Source organism: Thunnus albacares, chromosome 12 (assembly GCF_914725855.1).
Source record: "Thunnus albacares chromosome 12, fThuAlb1.1, whole genome shotgun sequence".
NCBI classification, from domain to species: domain Eukaryota; kingdom Metazoa; phylum Chordata; class Actinopteri; order Scombriformes; family Scombridae; genus Thunnus; species Thunnus albacares.
In genome coordinates this window covers 7092985-7115076 of record NC_058117.1, presented here as the reverse complement: position 1 = coordinate 7115076, position 22092 = coordinate 7092985, and the positions used below count along the sequence as shown (strand labels likewise).

The 22092-nt window shown below is 41.7% G+C and overlaps 1 protein-coding gene across 1 annotated transcript in view; it reads left to right on the top strand.

Moving 5' to 3' along the window:
* LOC122993879 overlaps nt 1-22092 on the top strand; it is a 158516-nt gene that overhangs the window by 98702 nt on the left and 37722 nt on the right. Inside the window, exons 6-7 of the mRNA XM_044368322.1 lie at nt 4627-4746; nt 7992-8159. Coding sequence (XP_044224257.1) covers nt 4627-4746; nt 7992-8159 — 288 coding nt within the window. The remainder of the gene's footprint in view (nt 1-4626; nt 4747-7991; nt 8160-22092) is intronic.

Here is a 22092-nt window from a genome sequence, read left to right as displayed (position 1 = left end):
AATAAATTCAACCACTATGACATTTATGGTGTAAAAGAAAAGCCTGTTTCCCTAAAATCCATCAAAAGTTGATCATGGATACCTCAGTTGGTAGACCATGTCTCTGTATAAAGCAAGGAATATCTGTCCGTCTGTCTGTCTGTCTGTCTGTCTGTCTGTCTGTCTGTCTGTATGTATGTTTGTCCTTTGCATATCTCGAGAACCGCTCATCCGATATACTTCACCTTTGGCGGGTGTATCGCTGGGGACACAAGGGAGTGCAGTGTCGAATTTGGTGCAATTTGGACACGCGACATGTTTAGTATGAATAAACTTGGAATAAACAAGCGAACAGCGAGCCACTCAGCTCCATGTCTGAGTGCAGTGGTGGCTATTTCATATAAATACCATCACATCACAGCAGGGCGGGGTTTCTGGACTCTGACTGGAGTTCACACTCGACCGGTGTACTGCTGAGGACCAAAGGAGGTGCAGAGTCAAGTGTGAAGTTGTTTGGACACGCGACACGTTTAATTAACTTTGAATAAACAAGCGAACAGCGAGCTGTTTAGCTCCGTCTCTGAGTGCAGCAGGGGCCGTTTGATATGAACACCGACATATCACAGTGGGGTGGGGCTTCTGGGCTCTGACTTGCTGAGCGGGACAAACTGCCTGAGAAGAAAGAACGAGTGCACAGAGGATAAAAAAAGAGGCGGAGGCAGTAAAACTAGCAAATAGGACTGCAGACATGTTTGATTGGCAGCAGAATTAACCAATGGAAGGCTGTAAACTGCGTCTATGATTCAACCTCAGTTTAGTCTCACTGGTGAAGTTTCTGTCTGCATTTAAACCATTTTATTTATTAATTCCTTATCATTCTAATTGATACGTTTGTCAATTGATATATTTACATATATAGATATATGTGGTTCTTGAGAAATAATAAGCAATTGGCCCGTTCCGAACAGGCACGTTTTGAACGGGCACTGCACTAGTAAAAATCTAAATCTGGACATACAGTGATGAAATTCCTGTGCAAACACTGTCTTGTTTCCTGTTGGCAATGATTTATGACAACTGTTTGTGTATCAAATAATGTTTACTTCCCCCAAAAAACCACAATACCGTTTGTCAACTAAATCCACTGAGACAGAGTGGCAAAAGCAGTGAAACTCTTTGATATTCGGGTATAATTTCATACAAATATGAGAAATTACACTTTTCCCAAATTTAACAAGAAATGATAAAGGATTATAAACTCATCTGATCCTTTGACAAAAATGATTTTCACTTGTAAAGCGGTGACAGAGTGCGTGCCGCAGCCACAGTGACCTGATAATATTTCTATGACCTCAGAAAGATCATGTACAATGTGACAGAAGTGCTCGGAATAGAAATGAAATAAGAGGTAAGGAGTGGAGATAGGAGCACTTTTTGCACACATATTGCAGTAAGGTATTGGACTGACAATAACTGTCTGAGATTGTAATTCAGAGCATGACTGCTGAGTGCCTGTAGGAAACAGTTTGTATGTACGAAAAGTACTCTAATCTCCATTTAAACTCCGCTCTGCCCCTTGAAAATGGGTTCTACTTCGAAGGAGCACTCTTGCCTTTTAAAAGCAAGGAGAATTGCTTTCAAGAAAACTTTGGCCAGAGAAGAGGGTATTATTTTAAATAATTCACCCTTAAACTGGTTAGTTTAGAAAAGTTCAGGAAATTTGGGCCCAAGTCCTTGCTATCTGCCTCTTAAAGATTTTTTTCCAACATCAAGGTCCCTCTTGCACTACATTGTTTAATTCAGATTAGAATAACGACCCTGCCAGCAGACTGCCGGGGCAAGGCCCAAGGAGAGGGGGCGATGATGACGAGCACTATTTAGTAATCCTATCAGCCGCCTTATGAGCGTCTGCTCTTCATAGCAGCTCAGTCTTCAGATTGAGTTGTTCAGTCAATCATGGATTCAATATTTACTTGACGATTCAATATTTACCAAGGCGCTTTGCAGCAGGCGTGACTGAGGAGATAGTGCTGCTGTGAGGATCCTATCAAAGACTCGTTACACGAGACATTTAAGGGCGAGGGTGGGGGTGGGGAGGAGAGGGGTGTGTGTGTGGTGTCTCATCTACGGCAATGAGACACTGATGCAAGGTGCGCTGGAACTGAGCCAGTTTCCTGCTTGAAATTTGTGTCTAAAACTGTTTTGCGTTGGATTCACACGACTGCATATAAACATTTTGCCAGATGTGTATCGGCATTCTGGGAGAATGACTCACAGTTAAAGTTTAACCTTGAGTATAAATGTTAAAAATCCAACACACACACACACACACACATACATACATATATATATATATATATATATATATATATATATATAAATATATATATACTGTATACAGAGAGAGAGCGAGAGAGTATGATTCCTGATCCTTTCCCCAAGAGGACAGATGTCTTATGGTTCCAGATGGATGCTTGGCAGTGTGAATATTTGATCCTTGTGGAGTGTGACTGGCTGTATAGCACGGCTGGCAGGCTGAATACCAATAGGTTTGCCTCCGCCTTTGCACTTTTTGCATCAACCTCACAGCCAAACTGTTTGATCTCTAAGTCTGATTAGTTTTTACTGCTGTCAAAAGAAGCATTCCTGTCTACTTATCTACTTATGCCCCCCCCCCTGCACTTATCTACAAAATGTATAGTGAAAAGTGAAACATTAAGTGATTCAATAAGGGACACTTTGTAGCTTGTGTCAGTCTGGGAGCTAGGCTGGTATGGTGAGCGTGTGCTTTGAAATAAAAACAGAAATTGCAGATAGTGCTGTGAAAGTGTTTTTCTCTAGCTGGATAGCAAAAAAATCGAAATTGAGCATGGATTAAAAATAATGATCAAACATCTGAAAACAGGTCAAAAATGAGATACTCATCAATGCAGTTTAACACAAAATTATGCATTACCGTACATGTGCAGACAGACAGGAGTCAAACTGCTGCGTGAATGCCACCGCTGCACTGATTTAACTGCACAAAGTGCTCGTCCAAAGATTTGATTATTATTTTGCTGTTCTCCTCGAGTTGTCTCACAACCATCTACAATTTGCTTTAATCTTTTGCAGCTGTGAGCGGCTCCTCCATTTCATTTTGGCATTGCATTGTGGGACGGCGGAGCACATAAACAGAACACTCAAAAACCAAACATTTCTTAGTATGCATACGGACTCTTCTAAGTATACTTAAAGGATCATTCTGGTTTATTTAAACTTGGGTCTGAATTTTGTAGGTTTGACCATCATTTGTGTTGATTATGATAACATTACACTCATTGCTGAAACCTGGGAACACAACAACAGTGCTAGTTCTCCCATTTCATCTTTGATCTACAATAATTACTGTAGTTATGTTCTAACACAGTTTTCTTATGCAATAAGTTATTTTTATCAACATTACGGTTGTAGTCATGTTCGGTTTTATCTCTAGTTAAGGTGGTTTAGATAATCTGGCTGTTGGTTTATTTAAAACCTTACTCTGTGAGTATGATGTTATCATAACCAACAGAGAGGGTGAGTAAAGCTACAAAATAAGTTGTAAAACAGAATTATCCTTTAACCCAGTCATTTTTTTGCAGATTGAACACACTATAGACTCCGAACCTGCTTAGGAGTAGCATGTAGAATAACATTTCTCTCTCTCTTTTCCTCACACACATACACAGTCTCTCTCCTTCTTCAGCTCTCTCTGGTGCAATCCCTACAGACATTACATCTGCCATCTGTCAATAACCCCTCTAATTCTCAACTACCTGTAATGTATCAACAACCAGATGATCACATGCCCGCCTCTCCGTCTTCCTCACACACAAACACACACTCAACCTACATGTATCTTTCCCATAGAGATACTGTCAGAGCTTTGATCAGAAATAAAATAGCAGCTGCTCTCACAAATCCCCTTCTTCCTCCTGTCTTGTTCGTCTGGAGTCCCACAGGGAATAGTTGCTTCCCCTCCACTTATATATAAAGATGTATTTATACAGTATCAATACACTGTATATGAAATATTTTTACTGTATTTTATATATTTCCATTTTTTGCCCACAAGTTCAAAAATGTCTGTGCCAAATTGACACTCCATGATCCGTAGAAAGAAGCTTTAAGAGAGTGAGAGGGAGGCAGACGGTCCGATTGAGAAAGGGAGCAAAAGGGAATTGGAGACGGAGATGAAGAGAAATGAAGTGAGACAGAGGGAATCAGGGGGGAGAGAGGCAGGAAGGTGAGCAGCAGGATAGAGGAGGGAGAAGGTGTGTGTGTGTGTGTGTGTGTGTGTGTGTGTAGGGGGGCAAATACAGTATTCGTCACACTGCTGTCTGAAAGAGATTGAAAAAGGAGTGGGAGAGAAAAGTGGAGGTTGTCTTGATATAAAGCTTTCTTATGCACTTAAAGTGCTGCTGTATTCTGTCCACTTAGCTCCATCTCTGCCTTGTTTTGACTTTGTCTTTTGTGCTTTTCCCCTTTCTTTCTCTTTTCTTCGCTTCAAAACTCTCTTTTCTTCTGCTTTTCCTACCTCATTACCCTCTCCCTTCTCACTCTCCCTCTCTCCTCTTCTTCATCTCCCTCCTTTCCTCCCTCCTTCCTCATGTCTCCTCCCCGCAGGCACGTCTATAATCCAGGTGACAGCGACAGATGCTGATGACCCGACTTATGGGAACAGCGCCAAGCTAGTGTACACACTGGTGCAGGGCCAACAGTACTTCTCAGTTGATCCCCAGACAGGTGAGTGTGTTTATATATCTGTGTGTGTATGTGTGTGTGTGTGTTCACGTCTGAATCTGTGCCTCGCGCTACACACATGGGCCGAGAAGTGTAAAAGACGCACAGATGTTGAAAAGCAAATACACGCATGCTGCAGAAAAGCAAATATACTCGAGATGTGGAATGTAAACAAATGTACCGTACAAGCAAGCCAATTTAGTCATGAATGACACACACACATAAACACACAGAGCATGCGAGGGTGGACTCACACCTACATGCAGGTGTATGAACATGCAAACACAGGCAGAGTTAAAAATCTGAGAATCTGAGGGGGTGGAGAGAATCGCTCTCTCTCTCCACCTTGGCTTTCTTTCGCTCACTCACATCTATGCACACACACTCGTACAAGCGTTCAAACTAACACTTTTCCCCCTCGTGCATCCCTCGCTCTCTTGTCACACTTAGTCATCTATCTTTCCCACTTCCCTTTTCCCTCTTGGGTCCCCTCAACCACCCTCCTCTCAAACACACACACATACTTAAGCACACACACACACACACACACACTAACACATCTCCCCCTCTCCCAGTGTTCCCCACTCCCTGGTTCATCCCAGTATGAGTTGGCAGAAATGTATTCATGCTTCCAGGGCCTGTGTGCACGGAACAAAACGCAGCAGCAGCCTAATGTTATTATTTCTGGATGAAGCGAAAACAAAAAGACATGTGTTGAAAGAGAGATGTCAGCAGAGGTTTGTGAACTATTACACAGGACAGATTACAGAGGGCTCAAAGGACCCGTCTGCTGTGTGTGTTCTCGATATGCCTCAGTGTCACGCATGTCACCCAAGGGCAAAAAGTTTTTTTAGTTGAGCGGAGGGTGAACACTGATGGAGGGTGCTTTATTTTCTATTTTATGATGATAACTTTTTTAGCATTGCACCTTGGAGGGAAATGGATCCTGTCTGATGCTTTAGATGCTGTTTTGACTGGCACATGCGTAGAAAAACTTAGATTTTAGCTCACTATGAGGCTGTTGCAGTTGTTAGTTTTTTTGAGCCTGCATGTGAGTGTTTATTTTGCCCACACGGGTCAAAGGTGGCCCATATTTGCTGTTTTGCTCATTGAATGTCAATGTTTAGTAATTGATTGCACTGACATGTGAGGACTGCTTCAACGAGCTAAGAGAGCTGCAGCACTTTTTGAAATGCTAATTGGGGAATATAAGCCTAATTCCACCCAGTGTGTATTAGCCGTGACACGGTGCTATTAGACGAGGTTTAGTATTCTGAACGTGTCTGCTCTCTTCTCCCCTCCTCCCGCCGCTCTCCATCTCCCGTTTTCAATCATCCTGTTTCTCGTCAGCTCCATCACCAAAGGTCTTATTCAAAATGTACACTCCAAGGCGAGCGCACTTGCTCATGTATTCAGTTTGTTTGCTTATGAATTCTGCTCAGAAACCCAGACATATTCCTGCTTGTTAGTTAGCATTCAAAACAGCCCCTGTTGAATGTGATTCACCTTGAGCTGCTAAGTCATCCAGGCCGGTGTTTTGGCTAATGTTCGGCAAGAGCAGCCAGCAGTTGATGTGTGACACCTAGTCATATGTGGCACAATGAGGTCATTTACACAGAGGAGGTGATCGATGTTGAATGTGATGCGCCTCGGTGTGCCGTTAAAGAGTGTGAGATACAGAACGAGATTTTCCGCTCTGTCAGCACGTCTGGCTGTCGCCGTTTGGTGATTTATCTTTTCCATATGAGCTTCTTCACACATCTGTGTTTATATGTGCGTATTTGTGTATTTTTGAGCGCCTTTAACGGGACATTAAGTAATATATTGTTGCTGTCAAATGGAAAGTGAGAGTCTCCGAAATGTCAGGAAAGCTGTCAGACTGTCAGGGAAAGTAGTCACGTCTTCAGCCTGATGACAATGCATTTTGACATTGTCCAATAGGTTTTGAAAGGCCTTCAATAGCTCAAGGGGTCTTAATCCGTCAATTAGAGTGAAAACAATGAAATTACTAAAACCGAAGCTATGGAGTTTCCTTAGATAATGATCAAGGAGCTGCTGACAACACTTACTGTTTGATGGCACAGCTTACAGCCTGTTTACGTGCATGAATTAAATCAATAAGTAAAAATACAGACCTATCATTACAGAAAGTATGAGTACATTACATCATAGGAATTGGCACCAATTTGTAATGAGGCATATTTTATGAAGGGTTTATTAGTTGTGCTTTCAGTAATGGCTTCTAAATGGTTTATTGATGCTTTATAAATCAGTCAAGTCATATATAAGTCAGACCAATGTTTGACTTGCCAGAATGTGAAAAATCCATCTGGCTGCAGCCTAACTTTCTGTCTTAGTAGCTGTTTTACCAGTTACCTTCCTGCAAACAGCTGCAGAGCATCTGGACCAAACTCCATTAAATAAGGTCTTATTAACATATATAACTTCAGGCTAAGTGTCATATTGGACAGCAAGAAACCCATGACCCTTTATTAATGACTTACTAACATGCATAACTGCAGTCTTGATGAAGTCTTTTATAAAGGGTCATGACTTTGTCAGTTCATAATGTGCAATCAGATCTGATGTAATCTAATGTTAATAAGTTATTAATAGAAGGTCATGGTGTCTATTAAGATTCTCAGTAATCCAAGTCATATGATATCTGCAGTTATGAATTGGACTTGCAGTTTTATTATAGAGAAACAGCTAAACCAGTTGCCCCTGACTCATAGATAAGAAAAAGGTAGATGGATTTATCACTTTATAATAAGCCATCAGGTCTGCAGTTATACTGTAAATGATAGTAAGTCATTAATAAAGGCTTGAATTATAAAAGGTGTTAATAAATGAATTGTCCATTGTATTGAGATTTATTAAAGATTTAGAATAAGAGACAAATTATGCTTCATCAGAAAGTGGTGCCTACAAATGTATATTGAAAAGATAAACTATCATGTTGTGATACCATTCTTCTACATTTAAGTAGCTGAAAATCTGGATGTGATCCCAATGTGCAGGGACCTTTTGTTCCAAAACTGAACACAGACCAGAATTTTGGAAGCCAGAGGGTTCAGTACCTGGTAATCACTGAGTCATAAATATTGATTAAAAAGAAACCTTTTGTCCCACATAAATATATTATGGTCATTTGGTGCCATTTCACTGCAGTAAAAACCTTTTTTTCCCCCTGCTTTATAATGCATCACTGCCACCCTGATGCTATTCTTTGTGTGTGTGCTCTCCAGGTATTCTGCGCACAGCTGTGCCTGACATGGACAGGGAAACCCAGGACCAATACCTGGTGTTGCTCCAGGCCAAGGATATGGGAGGCCACTTGGGAGGATTATCTGGGACCACCACCGTCACTGTCAGGCTTACTGACGTCAACGACAACCCCCCACGCTTCACCCAGAGTGAGTTACTCAGCAGCTTGCACAGCTATGTACAGAAAATGAATGACTACCAGGAATAGACAGGCAGCACAACATAATAAAAGAAAATTACTGTTTGTTGGACATTCTCCACTTTCTGTATGTACGCATATGTACAGAAATTGTTTGAACAGCCTCCCACCCACTCCCACCCCCAGCCTCACATACATGCAACGCTAACACAGCTTGCAAATACTTCATTAGTGTTTGTTTTACCCAGTTCGGCGAGCAGATTGTCTGGGCTTCACCTCATTAGCACAAAGCAATATTAAGTGAGACGTCAGTCACTGTAAAGTAACAGAAATTACTTTTAATTACTTTGTTAACTTTCTGGTATTCATTATATGGAAAATGCTATGAAAACAAACACTAGTCTGCATAACAGCATAAACACAGTGTTTGTTTTGCACCAGAAGGCAGACGAGTTCTCGGACCTTTTTGACCCGCAGGTCCTGTCAGGATTTTAACAGCAGCAGTCAGGCAGAGGAGACTCCTGCAGGGCTAAAAAGTGCCTCATCAAACATGCAGTCATGGATTTCACTCGCCTGTGCAATTATAGATCTGCTACTATTTCCAACTGTAGCAGATTCCAATTATAAGAAATAATCCGACAGACCCTTAGGCCACCCTAATTGGCTTCCTAAATTACTCCTTGATATCATTTAATGCAATTTCACTGTGTTTGTGATCATGGAGTAATTTCAATGTGAAGAACAGATGGAAAATGTCTACCTTGTGTAAAGCCTTGTGATTGATATTATTGATAAATTAAATTAGATTAGGCCTTACTCCTGTGGCCTAGTCTACCGTTGCATTAGTAGAAACAAAATGTAAACCAAATGAATCCTTTACATGATGGCTCCTCGTCACCATGAACATTTTGTAATCACATTGGATCATTAGATATTATTGTCCTACTTGGACGCAACACTGTAAACCGTCTTTTAGTTATCCAAAATGAGGCTGATGTACTGGTTAGAGAACTCCCTGTGTGGCTCTACTCTTGCATCTGTGTTTTTTCAACTCTGTTGTTGGACGGAGCACACTGATGTGTCTTAGAGGCTGATATTAATTAATTCCACTTTTGATATACCTCCAGAATCGGTAGGTGTGTCTTTAATTACCTTCAAAAGGACAAGCCGGTTAGACCTCCTGAAAATGATCACGGGAAGCAGATGGCCTTGATGGCCAATGTTCTTGTCTTGTTTTACTTAATGTCTGCCATTTCTCATCTAAGCCAGCACCGTCTCTTCCAAGATAATTGCTGACCTTATTCCAATTAAAGTGAAGAGAGCTGAAGTTGAGATATAGTTTTTGAACAATTGCACTTCCTTTGGATTTTTAGAGGGGCTGATAGGAAAGATAACTTACTTTTTCATCAAATTATTGCTGAAATTTACATAATGAGAGTTTAAACATCTAATTTTTTCTGATCAATATTATGATTGAAGTTTAAATTGTGATTTTTTAAAAATAAATAAACTCCAAGCCTGTGGTTGTGGTCTACATAGTATTAAACAAGATAATCACTAATTAAATCAGTTTCTTCCATGAACAGAATCAGATAAAAGTATCGCTTGTTGTCGAGATCCTTCCATGGTTCAAAGCAGTCAGAAAAGCCAACTTCTGATTAAACTTGGCAAGTTCACCTTCGTAGAGGTAATATTATCCAATAATTCAAACATAATCATAAAAAGTGACTTTTTATTGAACAGCTACGTAGCTCTCCAGTTAGTAAAGACAATTACAGCTATGACATAATAGACTACAATTGCCTTGCATTAATCATGCAAATTTGACTGCTTAATTATTTGTGGAGTCAGTCTAAGTTTGCCCCAAACAGCCACTGTACCAACTGTACATAAGTGTCAATTTTTTTGCTGAAGTTCAAACATTTTCAAAACTTTGCTTCAGTTACAGCCACTTGTGTCCTTCTGCTGACTTCATATGTCATCTCACTGCCTTAAAACCGACTGACTGACCTTTGAATGAATATAACTTAATGGTACTGTTGACAGCTCTGCACTTTAGCTGCTTTAAGCTAACATTTATGTTAGCTTAACAGACTGAACAGACTGCTTCTCCTCTCTGGATCCAGAGAGGTCCATAATCAGAGCTTTGAAGGTGATCAGCTTAAAATGGTGATATGATGTACTTAGAGTTTAACATGAGATTCAGACAACTTTGTCTGCTGTCTGTTACACTTGTGAACTACTGAGCTACATGCTAGCTGGTTGCCCAAAACTGATATGAAAAGATAGCCTATATTATTTATCTGGTGTAGCATCCACCACTTTCTGGGTGTTTTTTAGTAGCTAAAAGACAAAGCCTGCTGCCTATTTTCACAAACATACAGAGAGCATAACAAGGCAACAGTCAAAAAAAAAATAATTGTTTGTGTAGTTTTCTAGCTGTTATAACTCAGAATTAGTTTAATCAGCTGAGCAAAATTGCTGGCAATAGCTGTCATTATAGCATGCCAATCAACAGTTTGCAACTAAACTTTCACCTCACATATTTTCTTAAGCCACTATAAATTTCATAAGTTGTAATTAAAAACATGTTAAGTTGTAATTCTGCAATTCAGATGTAAACTGTAAACTAAAACTAGAATGTTAGATTGACTTTTCTTACTGTTTGACAGTTGCAAGAGCAGGTAAATATGACAGCATTGAGTGCAGATGAATGCAAGAAAAGAGTTGTCAGGGTCCAACAGACCACTGGCTTTAATTCCAAAATTGAACTAATGATGTCTTGGGGTGGGACATTTGTTAGTTGCATTGAACCCTCATCAAAGCTGGTGTTTTGGACCGGCTGTGCTGACGACTGGAGGGCTTCTTAGAGGAAAACTGGGCTCACTCTGATCTGTGTGGGTGAAGATGAGCCTCAAGGTGCCAACGGCTGCTCTGAAACCCCACTCAGTCTACCAAACCTCTTGGCTATTCCCTTTAGGAGTCCTGCTGATGACTCCCTGCATGTGTGTGCTTTATTGAATACATTGATATTGGCCTACAGGTGGAATTTGTGTGTATTTGTGAGTGTGAGCAGCCCACAAATTCATGCATTTGTTTGTCTGTGTGTATCCCGGTCCTTTGCTCGCCTTTTTTCTGTGTGTGTTCCCTCACTGTTCTGTGCACGCACTCCTGCTCACATGTGCTTGTGCGAACACCATCAAAGCCAGCCACCCCACCGCTCTACTCAATTACACACCCAGGCTTTTTAAAAGACACCCTCAAATCCGGCCCCCCGTGTCTCCCAAGGTCAACACTGCTTATTCCTTGTGGCATTTACCAGAGGGAGAGGATTACATTGGAGCATATGAACCAGGTATCGGCTGTACATTATAGCCTTAACAAGAAGAAAAACAGGTCCTGCTTTGCGGGCTTGTCTTTTCATGGCGCCCTAGAATTTCTCCCGATCCAAAACATGATTCCAGGAACTAAGTGGGTTTTGTTGCATGTACGGCTTTGAACGTTGTCAGGGGATTTCTTATGCCCGGAGGAGGCAGTATAGCAGAGGGAAAGTAGGCTACCGTACAGATTGTAGTTGTTTTTTGGTTAAATGATAAGTGGAAAATGTGGGATATTTTCAGACGCTTCATTGGCAAACATAACACTCTCTTCACACTTTCCTTTGGGTCTCACTATGAAATGCCACTACACTCCAAATGTATTTGGACAGCAACATGTTTTAGCTCTGCATTCCTCTCAGTTTGAGTTTCAAATGACTGGGTACAAGAAAAGCTTTAATTTTATTTTCATCCATATCAAATAAACTTTTTAAAGCTAGTGCTTTTTGAACATTTTAAGGTGACAAATATTCAGACACACAGTTGACAAAGTAATCATTTTTAGTATCTTGCTGAAAATGGTTCAGCAGCAAAGATTATTTGAAGTCTTCATCCCAGAAATATCACTGGACTCTTGATATTTTCCTGCTGTGTTCGCATGAATACTCACTGGACTACATATTTCTCAGTGGGCCTGTTTTTCATGTGAACATGTCAGATTGTGAATAGATAAACTTTTCCCGTAGCTTCCCTAAAATGTGTAGTTAACAAGGCAGATGGATGTAAAAAAGTACCCTAAAGGGGACTTTCTATTACCTTCTCATTCCACATCTACTGATTGCCTGATTAGGCTCTTAATTATGGCAGTGCAGTGAGGAATACATGGTTGGCTAATTGTCTGAGAACAAACAAGGGTGTTGGGTATCAAATCACATCTCAAATGATCAACTTCCTGTTACAAAGCTTCAGGATAGGCATAGTCAATGACGTTAGTGGTTGTTTTTACTCCTCTGGTAATCCACAGGGAAATTAAGATGATGGGGCTTCCACAGCATCATAGAGCTTTGTAGTAGGGCCGTAGTGTTGTTGAAATCTCATACCCTTGTTTCCATGTAGTCATTTATTCAGACATGTTTTTCCATGTTTACTGTGGCTGAATAATTTATGGGTGTGTGTACTCCACAGCTGAATTCTCCCCGGGATAAATTGAAATAGAGGCCTGTAGCATTGGCAGGATGTGTACCTAAAAATAAGGTGACCACTTAATTTAATACAAAGAACAACCTTTTTTTTTTTTTTTTTTATTACAACAGCTCTAAAAAGTAGGTTATTTAGGAGGATAGCATCCTGTGTAGGAAGTAACTTGTCTGTAATACTACCATGCTCAAAGATTATTGACATTATCAAAAAATAAAATGAAAACACAATCTGATATGCTGCTTTTTAAAACAATCTTCATTGGATTTTATTGGATAGCAAATATGGCATCCCCATTCGCATTATAGTCTCCCTTAATCTCCCTTATTTTTCTCATCTCTTACATACAGTGTCAAAATTAAATACAAATATTTCCTTGTAGTTTCAGCAATTTCAACATTGGCACCTGAGGATAAAATATACAACACAGTGCGAACATTAAAAGAGAAAAAGGTGCAAACACATGCCTTTCACATCTAAAAACATAAAAATAAACATGACCCAGTTCTTCCTGATGCATGAGAAGATTCCCAATATTGCACCATATTAGAAAATAATGTGCTATATTTCCAACCCGAGTATGAGCATCAGTATTCTTACAGTTTAGCACAATCACTTGATTTGCTTGTGACACACATTAATGAGCTGCACTCATAAATAACTGAATTAAGATCAGTGGAGTATACTTCATTAATTATTTGGTTACAGTAGTATCAAACATTATCCTGATAAAGGGCTTTTTTCTCCTCATCTCCTAGGCTTTCTCCAAATAACTGAGGAACTGAATTTAAATTATTTGTATGTGACAAGCGGCAACTACCACGGCTTGATGCTGAAGCCAGTGTAGAAGTACCCTAAAGTGCAATGCAATACGGCTGCTAGATGCTGGCTCCAAAAAATCCCTGGCTGCGGCTATAATCTAATAAGTGTGCCGGTAGTCATTTTGAAAATTATTGCTCTGTTAATAAGATTTGACGAGTTATAGTAGCTTTGATGTCTGCCTTGTGGGTGTTGATTGACAGCTGTAATTGACAGTTGGCTCACCTGCTGCTCTCCCTGGCTCCAGGACCTGTACTGAGTTGGACTATTCTTGCAATATTTCGGTAAATTCAATGTTACTTGATTACAATACCTGTCCTGTTAGCACAATTTAACTAAAGTAGCTAACGTTAGCCCAAGTGTGCACCGCTGTGTTCCCAGTAAGCTAGTGTTCACTTCGATCCGAGGTAGTGGGGCGTGTTTAGTGTGAAAGGCAACAACCCGCACTCCTTATTTGGAAGGAAACGGAAAAGATGGCGCTGACCATAAGCAGTGACTCTGGGCTTCAAACCGGCTCCAATGAAAACCAATGGGTGACATCACACCTCGCTTCATCCATCTTTATATACAGTCTATAGTATGTGAACAGCCTACTCAGTCTTTGTTCATTGTGGAGTATAAGTAGAAAATATCACTGTGTTCCTTGTGAATATTTACAGACAAAATCTAAGATTGATAAAACAATCTCAACTAAAGGTCCCTTACAAGCTTTTTCTGCAGCTTTTAACCTCATGCCACAGTCTTCATAAGCCGTTGGAGTTAAATCATAACAGCTACTGTGCTGAGCTCACCTTTCAATGGATCCATCTCCAATGGGAACAAAGCAAAATCCAACTGTTGATGAAGACCATGTGCTATAGTTGAGTTAACCTTGAGCTGGGATTGTTTAGAAGAACTACATATAGGCTTACTATTACTTCAAATTTAAGAGTTATTTATTGGTTACCAAGCCTTGCAACCTTACCACATTCTCAAATACAATATAAGAAAGTTCCTCGAAGTGCAGTTTTAAAATATACTCAGCAAGGTCCTCGGGTTGTTCACAAACCATGTTGCACTCTTTACACTTTGCTGCAATTAATTCTCATCATCTCCCTTGAGTAGATCAACCAATTAAGAAGTTTGAAATTCTGCTGTACTCCTTATTGACCCACCTACTATATTCATTTTATACTATAAAATAACATTTCATGCACAGGCTGTGCTAAATCTAAAATACTGAATAGATAAATAAAATAAATATGATTAGTAGTGCTGAAGACTGGAAGACGAATCCTGTATTTTCACATCCAGTGTGCTACAACCATAAAGAGAATAATTAAAAACACACTTTCTTCCATATATTTCATTTTCTGTATAAGATGATGTTGGCTTTAATCTAAATCCTCTAAATTAAAAAACTTCTCAGAGATGATTCAGAACCACATAATTCTATCTGAAATATCAGGAAGTGAAATGTCAGTCTTCGTATGCTTCTTCTTGCTGAAATGTCAACATTTGATGTGTGATCCAGCCCAATCCCTGAGATCCGTACACCAACTGTACCTTCTGTATAGAGCTCAAATGAATTTGTAGACTGTCAAAGGGCAAATGTGTAATTCATTGCCTTGTGACAGTTGGAGCAGCACTTTGTTATACTTTAACTACACAGACAGAAACTCCCAGACGCACCTGGGGGGCTCATAACCCGTTCTCCTGGAAAACCTTGCTTCTTCAGCTCTGCCTGCAAGAACTGTTTGAATAGCTACAACTCCACTCTTTAACAAGTCCACAGACAGAGACGCAGGTCCTATTTCCCGTTTTTTATGTAGTTTCCAAACAACCTTGGCTTGCCAACGGTGCCACATAAAAACGTTGAGGGAGCCATCACTCTCCCAGCGGTTTGATGGATGGAAAGATAGATGGGCTGACAGATGACTACATAGGTAGCACCGATAAGATCAGTGTCATTTTATGCGCCAGGGAGATGAGACAGAGAGAGGGGAAGAGATAGAAGGAGTAGTTCAGAGAAGGCTTCATCATAAATATTACTAATTCATTTCCCCGGAGAGTGAGGCTGTTACAGAGAGAGCGCATGAATGGGAGGAGATAGACAGAGAGAGAAAGAGGAGGTGTGTGCAAGTGAATATACGTCTTCCTGTGTGTGTGTGTGTGTGTGTCATTTTGTGCTCGTGTTAAGTGTGTATTTTTTTTTCCTGAAAGACAAAAAGAGAAAGATGGAGCCGCTAAGAAAGGTGCGATAAAGTTGTCAGAGGAGTAAGACAAAGGAGAAAAGCAAAGAGTGAGTGGGTGAGAAGAGGCTCAGAGAGCCTAGAGGAAACCACAGAGAGACGGAGGAGACAAGGAGACAAATGTACAAGAAAGGGAGCGGGGGAGTGAGTGAAATGAAAGGAGTCAGGGGGTATAATCAGGGTATTATGTCCTTTAGTAAAAATGAGACGCAGAAAAAGGCGAAGAGGAGTACAGACAACAAAGAGGGATGAGCGGGTGAGCTAAAAGAGGACTCACAGTTTGGCATAATGGCTTAACCTTGTCTGTGTTTTCTTTATACATGGCGCAAGCTGCTTCTCCATCTGGTGGAATCTACCTTGATGTTGTTCCTTCTGATACATACGCACATGTTGGCACACACTTGCATGACCAGGCAGAAGTGAGGAGACAGGGAGACAGAGAGGTGACAGACTTTGTCATCTCCTATCAGGCCAAGAGACACACATACATTATGTTCCCCTCTGCAAACACACACACACATACACTAGCCCATTCCTGACTCCCACTCTCTCAGTGTGTGCTCTTCACACACCCGCTACCCTTGTGTCCCTTATCACACTCTCTCCCATCTGTTACTGTTTTAAAACACCCTCAGCGTACAATCATTTTTAGTCAGTGTGGCAGAAAGTGTCAGTGTTGAGAAATCCCACTTGTCAAACCAACCTCTTTCACAGTCCTACTATTAACTACTGTAGCTATTAATGAACATTTGTGTTCACTGCTGAGCAATAATTTCTATTCCCGGGGTTAATATTGGCAATCGAAGTTTCTTCAAATACTGCTCTTAAATTATGAATAATGCGTTATACAATATTAATGTGTAAAATAATGTTAATAGAACATGGGGGAAGTACTACAAGTTGCCTCTTTTCGTGTTTTTGTACAGCTTTCTATATAACTACATAACACTCTAAGACAACAAAGAAAATGTATATATAGGATTAAATTGCCTATATAAACCAACCAGCCACCAGTGCTGGCATCATTATCCGCTATATCCTATTTAGCAGTTGAATCACATTCAATCAAATCTAATGCATATCGAAAATAGCTTGTGTCCTCTTCAATAGGGCATTGATAATGAATTTGGTTAAATGGCATGACTAATGTGCATTTGTGGACTAGTAATGGGCTCATCAAAGTTAAGGGACAAGCACGTAGGCCAATCCGGTCCGGCGCGGCCCTCCCACGTCTTGTCATCCCGTCCAATGACTGCCACCCACGCTTTGACGTCTCCCATTGTTTGGACTGGCATGATAAAGACGTGAAAGCCGGCACTCTTTAGAATGCATGAAAGCGAATCCTGGGGCAAGTTCACCAAAGCGTGAAGGAGGGAGGAGGGAGGGAGACGACAGGATGGAGGGATGGAGATGGAGGGGAAGAAACGCAGAGAAAAGAGAGGAGTAAAGCTAATGGCTTTATGGCGACAGTGATAATCAGGCTTGCTGAAAATCACTTCATCTCACACAGAGCTGAGGGGACGCTGGGAAATGGAACGGAGCGGGTTTTTCTTTGGTGTGTTTTAGAGGCCATGATGCAGATGTGCCTGTATCTGTGCATGCTTATTTCTGCACATATATGTTTGTGGGTGGACATGTTTAAGGCGCACTATGCATGATTCCGTATGTTGAAAGACATCCTTGGAGAATATACACGTGGACACACGGCCTCACATACAATATACAGAATCTGTATATGCAGCCAGCTCAGGGGTTTGAGATGTTGCCGAGGTATGAAAAGCCTTTCCTGAAATGGCTCCCTCATATCACAACGCACAATTAGGCCTACCATCACAGCGCCTTTGCCCTCGAGTCAATGGTGGCACAGTACAAAGCTCTGCTTGGATAGATTCCTCTAGGCCTCTACCCTGCGTGGGTATGAATGCTGCTGCAGCCCACTAACTGCATTATGCGTGTGTGTGTGTGTGTGTGTGTGTGTATTGTGTCCAGCGGGTGCACGCGTGTTGAAGTAGCAGGGTCAGTCAGCCTCGTGGGTAGTGGCTTTTTGTTCTCGGCCCTCTCTCGCTCTCTCCTGTTCCCCTGCACATGTACACGCGCAAACAAACGAGGCTTTACACTCACATTAGAGCCGCATCAAATTGGCGGCTCCTGTGAGGAATCTGCGGGCAGCCCCCCCCCCCCTCTCCTCCCCCCCGATGGAGCTTTTCTTCTACAATCCGGTGCAGCCAAAAGAGCCTGTGAGGAGAGATTCATCGTGCGGTAATCGGCCCATACAACACACGGTTTCCAATAGACCTACATGCAGTCAATCCAGCCTTATGGAAGCCCAAAGGGGTCTTAAATTCTCCACACTCAGAGAATTTCCATTCTCACAACTTTCCCTGCCATCACAGAGGAAAAACAGGGAAATTTAAAAGTTTATTAAAGCCCCCAAACGGGGCCATTTCTGTCCCTGTTTCTTTTTCTTCTCCTAGTGTATAAGCTCGGTCTCTGGTGGAAATTAGGTGAATCCATCACACTTTCTCAGGGAATGGCTGGGTCCTCCGCTCCCAGAGAACACACAGGAAAAGGCAAGGAGACAGGGCACAAATAGACTGTCTTGACAATTTTTTATTTTTTTGTGTTACTTTTTCATCTGACCTGGCAGTGTGCCCCCTCACGCAGAATAATAGGAGCTAAAGCCATTCTCTTTTTGCCGAGCCATCAGTGAGCCATGGAGAGTCGGGGAAGAGGAAGTGATTTCCATGTTAATGGGAACCTTCCCCGGCAGCATCTAAAACCTTTCTCTCCTTTCCTTCCCATCCCTCACCCCTTCCTCGCTTCCTGTCTGTTTTGTGCTTACCTACCTTTACCTGCTGTCGTTGCTGGAGCACTCAATCCTGCTGCTGTTGTCTTGCAACGTTACCTTTCACCTCTCAGCCTCTGTTTACTTCTCTTTTCTTCTTCTCCTCTCTTGCGCTTTCTTTCTCTGTCTAGCTTGATGAATGGAGTCGCTGGACTGTGAGCGGCACATCCTCAACGGGGTGTGGCGGGCCGTTGCTAGCTGTCTCACATCACTGTGTGTTTGGGTGTGCTTTTTTTTCCATTCAGTTAGCCTGCCTCTAGTATACAAGAATGCAAATCCTGCTTCAAACTCAAGCCCATCAAAATGGATCCTTGGAAAGTAGCTGGACAGGGAAGAACACTTTCTGGGAGTCTCTTAAATCCCTTATCCCCTGCCACTGAGAAACTACACTGATGTCCACTTGGCTGAACTTGTACAATCCCCACCTAACCCTCCCTGGATCCCCGAGCAGCCAACTGAACATGCTCCCTGAGGTCTTTGCCATCCCCTCCCGCCCTCTTAGCACTCTTGACCCAGCTCTCTTTGGGCACCTCAAAACACAGCTGGAAGTGGGCCAGCGCGTTATCTCCCCCGAGATATGCTAAGTAGCTCCATCCACTACACGGTCTCTGTCAGAAAAACAGCGGTGGGTAAACTACACTGCCGCAGGGGTGCAAAATAAATCGCCACAGTCCTGCACTCTCATCCCTTATACATAAAGGCTGGCAAGGCCACACTGAACGCTGCTCGGAGAGTTTACAGCATTCTTATAAATCATAAATATACCTCAACGTATTGGGTAAACAGGTGATCATTCTGTGAGCTGAACAGGTACAAAGTAAACTTCGGGGGGATGACGGCAAGATGGAGCCTGCAGGGCCTTGCGGGATTCTGTGGCTTCCAGCTGTTTAAATAGGATAACAGGAGTGGCTCGTTGTTTGATGTGACTGAACAACACTTTCATGTTTTGGAATGAGAACTGCAAGAGGAGAAGGAAGGGCACTGGCGAGAAAAACAGGGGTAGAAACTGGAGGCCTGTCCTAAACGTAACCTCATAAAGTCGCTCAGAGGAGTGAACGAGCTGTTGTCACACCTCCAAACTATTTATTGTTTCACCGACTGAAGAGGGAGAGGAAACGTCCACACGGTCGGTTTCAAATGAAAACGCCTGTCTCTGTTTTTTTTTTTTTTTTTTTTTTTTCTGTGAGTAGTGTTTTTCTGCCGAAGCGCTGCACCTGCACTGTCATTGTTTTTCCAGAATTGTGCCAAGGCTCTTGTGTGGTTTCGCACGCTGTAACTGCTGCACTTGCAATTATGGGTTCAATTCTCACCAGGCTCATTTTGCTACTGTGCGTGAATGCAGAGCACACTACTTTGCATAAAACACGCTAAACGGAAGAGAGGGGACGGGCAGTTTCCAAAAGTAATCTGTTACAGATAAATTGCTTAAAATACATTTATCTATATTAATGCGAATGACACATTTATTCAGCTCACAATCTGTCATTTTATATTCATAGTGTTATCGACATCTGCCGCCATTATCAGCTGTCGTTGTAATATGTGTAAAATGACAATAATTGCAATAAAAACGCTGCTTTGACGTCACTCTGATGTGTAAATTATCTTTTGTTTTTTAGTTCTCTCCTCTCCTCTCCTCTCTTCTCCTCTCCTCTACATCACAGATCTGATGATCCAGATCCAGATTCACTGTCATTACTGTACATAATACATGCAATCAGTGTAAATTACTTTGCACAAACAGGCCTGCAAAAGTATTCATTTTTGAGTCTCACTGAATCCTTTTCTCCCATACTTCTCTCTCCTCAAAAAACCTGCAGTGTTGTCACAAATTGATGCTTTTTTTTTTTTTTTTTTTTTTCGTCTCACGAGATAGCGTTTCTCATCTCTGCAAATCCACGTCCAGTCTCCAGCCTGCCTCCGGGCTGGGACAGCACCTTGTGTTAATTAAACCCGGCCTCTGGATTTGCCTGCTCCGCGCCAGAGTAATCTGGGGGAAAATTGAGCGTTTGATTCCTGAAAAGGTTTGACTAATTTCATCTGGCTCTAACGCTTGGTTGTCGTTGCAAAGAGTAATAATGATTACGGTGATAACCTAAACAATTAGGTAATAGGCAATAATTTCCAATAATTGTAATTCCCTAATTAAGTTTTACATCTTCAGAGCCAAAATAAGAGATGGAGGAAATGAAATGAAAAGGAGAAACTAATTAAAATGGAGGTGGCTAATACAAGCCTGCCTTTTTTTATCCTTTTATTTCCTCTATCCCTCTGTTTCTCGTGCTCCGTATTAATATTTCATCTAAAGTTCAGCGCTTTCTGCTTCAATAGACAGTAAAATCACTGCTGGAAACATTGCTCTCAGTCACATCTCTCTCTCTCTGTCTTTTTCTTCTTCTCACTCACAACCATCTTTCGCTCTCAGCCTTGTGTTGTATTTCTCTCTCTTCTTTTTTTTTTCTCACCTTTTCCCTTTGAGCTCTCGCCGTACAATACGTTACTCTGTTTCTCTCCTCTCTCACAATATCTCACAGGTGGAGGCGAGTGTCAGTGGATAGTCTAACCGGTTTGAGCCAATCGCAAACTGTTCTCACCCTTTTCTTAATCACATCAATCAGTCATTCAACCAACCAGCCATCCAGCCTGCTGCTTCGTCATTTTATCATCTTGTCAGTGGGCGCCACAGTCAGTAAATGTAAAGCTTTTTAGCCTCTTGTTATCCCACGAGGCTGGAGCCGGTGCTTGGCCTCTTTCCGTAACCTTGCAGCTGGATTTCTTTTAAAATGAACACATGCGACTTATAAGAATATTTCAGTCAAGCTGCTGCAGAAAGCTCCATTATATACTGTAAGTTACTGGCACATTTCCGCTTTACTTTATCCTGTCCTGAAAAGAACCGCCGTTTATTCAGGATTGACGCGGGGTGATGGAGTTGACATTGTTTAGAGCTTTTTGAACTTAGGCACCTGGGTGCGCCCACGCCAGCATGCAAGCACAGACATTCACATACTAATGGACTAATGGACACACACACACACACACACACACATACACGCACACCCTGCTTTTCCTCCTACTCCATATGGCATTAGAGCAGAGCTCAGTAATGGCTAATGGCCTACCTCTCTGCACAAGGCAAGTTAAAGAGCAACATGCAGTGTTTTATACCGCTTGCCCTGGAGCCTATAAAGGAAAAATATCTACACTGTTTCATTATTAACCCCATTAGCACTGAGACAGAGAGAGTCATTTTCACTTCCACTCATGGTGCATGCTGTCTAATTTAACCCTGTAGTGCCTTGGGAAGAATAAAAATTCTGCCTAGACAGCAAAGTCGGCACTGTTTACATCTCTTGATCCCTGCCTCAGCTATCATTTCCCCACTCTGTCTCTATCACTCCCGATGTAAATCACATCCTCTGCTTCTCTCCTCCCTGCCTTGATCCTACCCTCCGTCTCTCTAGCCTTTTCCCATAAGCCCTCTTCAGTATGAGTGCCCGTATGATGGACTCTCCCTAAACAGATGCAGATTTT